Below are 3329 nucleotides of genomic sequence, written 5' to 3'. Positions count from 1 at the left end.
TCCGTCCGCGTGTGCCACACCAGAACCTGTCCCGGGAGGACTCCGTGAGAGCCGGGCCTCTGGGCCCTCGGTGTAGACCGGATTCTCCAACCCCCTCTACACAGTGTGGGAGCCTCGGTGCCTCGAAAATGGGGCCTTAACCCCTTAACCTCTGTGGGCCAGGCAGGTGCCCAGGACTCTGGGAGACAGAGTGGCAGGGCCCCCCTGTCCTTCTCTGGCTCCCGCTGCCCTTCAGGAGTAAGCAAGGCTGCAGCTGAGTTCCGGAGGGTGAGGGTCCCTCCTGCTCCAACACCTGCCCTGTGATCCTCCTCCCAGGGCCTCACCCCTCTTCTCCCATCCCCCGTCCACCCCAGAGCTGCATGCCCACCTCCCTCCTCTTACCCGGGTGCAGTTGGCAGCCCGTGGCTCCAGGTCCTTGGGGTCCACCAGGTGGCTCAGGAGACTGCTCTCCAGGTGGCCCCGGGGAGCGGTTGCGTCAAACTGGGCATTGGGCTTAGCCAACAGCAAGGGCAGGGCCACTGCAAATCCCGCCATATCCACTGGGAACGGCCGGTTGGGCTCCCACGCCGTGTGGAAGCCCACAACCCGGCCATCCTGTACCCGCGGGCCCTCGAACCGCAGGCCGCCCACCAGCCCCACAGGCCACACGGAGACACCACGGGTCCAGCGCATCTAAGAGGTCAGGAGACAAGAAACAGACAGGGAGTGGCCCAGCGGACAGGGAGCAGCAGGAAGGACCACTTGGGTTCTCTGCCCCATGTCCCCCCTCCTCACCCAACAGCCCAGAGCAGTGATGGCGAACCTATGACACGCGTGTCAGAGGTGACACGCGAACTCATTTTTTTGGTTGATTTTTCTTTGTTAAATGGCATTTAAATATATAAAATAAATATCAAAAATATAAGTCTTTGTTTTACTATGGTTGCAAACATCAAAAAATTTCTATATGTGACACGGCACCAGAGTTAAGTTAGGGTTTTTCAAAATGCTGACACACGCAACCCACGGGTTGAGAACCGCTGCCCTAGAGCAACAGTGATAACCGAGGCAACAGGAAGCTGGCCCGCGGCCCCTTTCCCGGCCCCTCCCGGTGCTCACCTCCTCAAAGAGTTCCCGGCTGTAGGTGTTGTCATCATCAGCAAAGTACACAACTCCCCGGGTCCCCGGGGGCGGAGGGTCCTTCTCTCCCCCGACAGCGCCCCCTCCGCTCCGGAGCCAGTCCAGAGCCCTGTTCCGTTGCTCTACACCGCGGGGACGGACCCAGCCTGGCTCGCCCTCCCGGAGCCTCTGGGCCTTGGGAGTGAGGACCGCCAAGTGTGTGAAGAGCAGGCCAGAGGCAGCCAGCAGCCTGGAGACCAACGGGGTGGGGCCCTCCGCGTCCTCCACCAGCAGCCAGTGCAGCCGGGGCACCAGACTCAGGGTCTGGGACAGTCGCACCAGCTCGGCCTTCTGCACCAGCCTGGAGGGGGAGAGGCAGCAGCAGGGAAGGGGGCAGCCACCAGCTGCGCCTCCAGCCAGCAGACACAGCTTCTCCCGACCCCCTCTGGCATCCCCAGGGCCTTTCCCCAACTCCTTGTCTCGCCGTCAACTTCACAGGGACACTCACCTGCCCTGTCCTCCCACTCGTGTGTGTCACCCACCTCAGCCCTGGGAGGCACTCGGGGAAGGAATCAGATCGGGTTTGAATGCCAGGTTTGTAATTAGGGGCGACATCTGGGGGAAACGGCTCATTCTCCCCAAGTCTGTTTCCTTGGCTGTAACATGGGAATGACAGGACTCTACAACAAGGTGGTTTTAGAGATTAAATAAGATAATGGTTTTCTAAAACACCGGTGGGACCAGGTTCTTTTCCTTCTGTGCTTGGGTTTCCAGGGAGAGGGCTCTAGGGGAGTCCCTTGACTCACTCCTCGCCGGGGGAGGATGGTTTATCCGCATTTAGACAAAGAACTGGGAAGTGGGGCCAGTCTCTTCTAGGCTTCTTTCTCCCTCAGATCGGCCTGCCGGCCACAGGCTTGGTGGCATGTGTGTGTGTGTGTGTGTGAGGGGGTGGGGGTTCTAGAGCGGCCCGAGCCTAGATGGCTCAACCATCTGATTCCAGGGAGCAATTAGCAGGCCCTTTGGCTGCAGATCCAAAACCACAGTTTCCCACTTGATTTGTGTGAGTAATAAAGGCTACATTTTAATTAAAAACAAAAAAAAACACAGCATTTAGCCCCGGAACTTGTGGGTTCGATGCAATTCCTGGTCAGGGCACATGTCCAGGTTGCAGGCTCGATCCCCAGTAGAGGGCATGCAGGAGGCAGCCCATCAATGTTTTGCTTTCCCATTGATGTTTCTCCTCTTTCTCCCTCTCTCTCTCTAAAAATCAATTAAAAATGTATTTTTAAAAAATAGTGCAGCCCTTAGCACAGTGCCTGGTAAGAGTAAACACATTGTAAATAATATCTAATATAACTATTTCTAGACCCTGGTAAAAACTACCAGACTAAGTCCTTCCCCCTTTTTTTAAATAGTTTAAATTTTTTTTAATCCTCTCCTAGATTAAATCTTTATTGATTTTATATAGAGAGGGAGAGGGAAAGAGAGAGATGTAGATGTGAGAAAGAAATATCGCCCCCACTGGGGGATATGTGCCCACTGGGTATCGAACCCGAGACCCTTCAGTGCATGGGATGACACTCCAACTGAGCCACACCAGCCAGGCAGGACCAAGCCCTTGTCTACTCCAAGCTAGATAGGGTTCTCAAACTTTCTCACCAAAGGATCCCTAAGGAGAGAGAGTGAACCCCGTGGCAAGCTCCAAATTTCTTTGAAACGATATTGTTCTATCTTAAAATTTCTCACGGATTTTGTATTCCACTTCATAGCACACCCCTATCTCTTTTAGTAGAAAATAACCATTTTCCCACAAGTTTTTGAGTAAAGGTGTGGTTCATTTCCCCTGTCATTTGGCATGCCCTGGTTTGAGGAGCATTCCCTGGCCCAATGCCTCCCCCAAATCCTCTCCATCAACCCCCACCTCTCGGTCCATGCAAGCCTCTTGGGTGCACCAGAGCCCATACCTGGCATAGGTGGGGGTAACAACATAGATAGTAGGCAGGGCCTCAGGCTCAGGGGGCTGGGCAGGGGCAGGGGCTGGACGATGGAGATCAGCTTGCAGCTGGGAAATCCTCAGATCCTTCTGCCGAAGCTGCTCTGCTGCTGCCCGCAGTGGGGGGGAGGCAGTCACATGGCTGGCCTGGTCCCAGGAAGCAGGGGTCGGGGCAGAGAACCGAAGCACAGCACGTTCAGTATCCCAAAGGCCCATCATGTCATCCCATCTAGTGCAG

General features: G+C 55.5%; 1 protein-coding gene across 1 annotated transcript in view; it reads right to left on the bottom strand.

The window, feature by feature from the left end:
- Positions 1-2: 2 nt before the first annotated feature.
- The window catches only part of B3GAT3 (beta-1,3-glucuronyltransferase 3), a gene marked incomplete at its 3' end in the record, with an annotated part of 5521 nt that continues 2194 nt past the window's right edge, over positions 3-3329 (bottom strand). Inside the window, 5 exon segments of the mRNA XM_006105888.3 lie at positions 3-26; positions 382-672; positions 1099-1459; positions 3063-3217; positions 3219-3238. Coding sequence (XP_006105950.1) covers positions 3-26; positions 382-672; positions 1099-1459; positions 3063-3217; positions 3219-3238 — 851 coding nt within the window.

This window comes from Myotis lucifugus, unplaced genomic scaffold, assembly GCF_000147115.1.
Source record: "Myotis lucifugus unplaced genomic scaffold, Myoluc2.0 scaffold_731, whole genome shotgun sequence".
NCBI lineage: Eukaryota > Metazoa > Chordata > Mammalia > Chiroptera > Vespertilionidae > Myotis > Myotis lucifugus.
The sequence above is the reverse complement of the archived record's forward strand: the minus strand, read 5'-3'. Positions and strand labels throughout refer to the sequence as shown.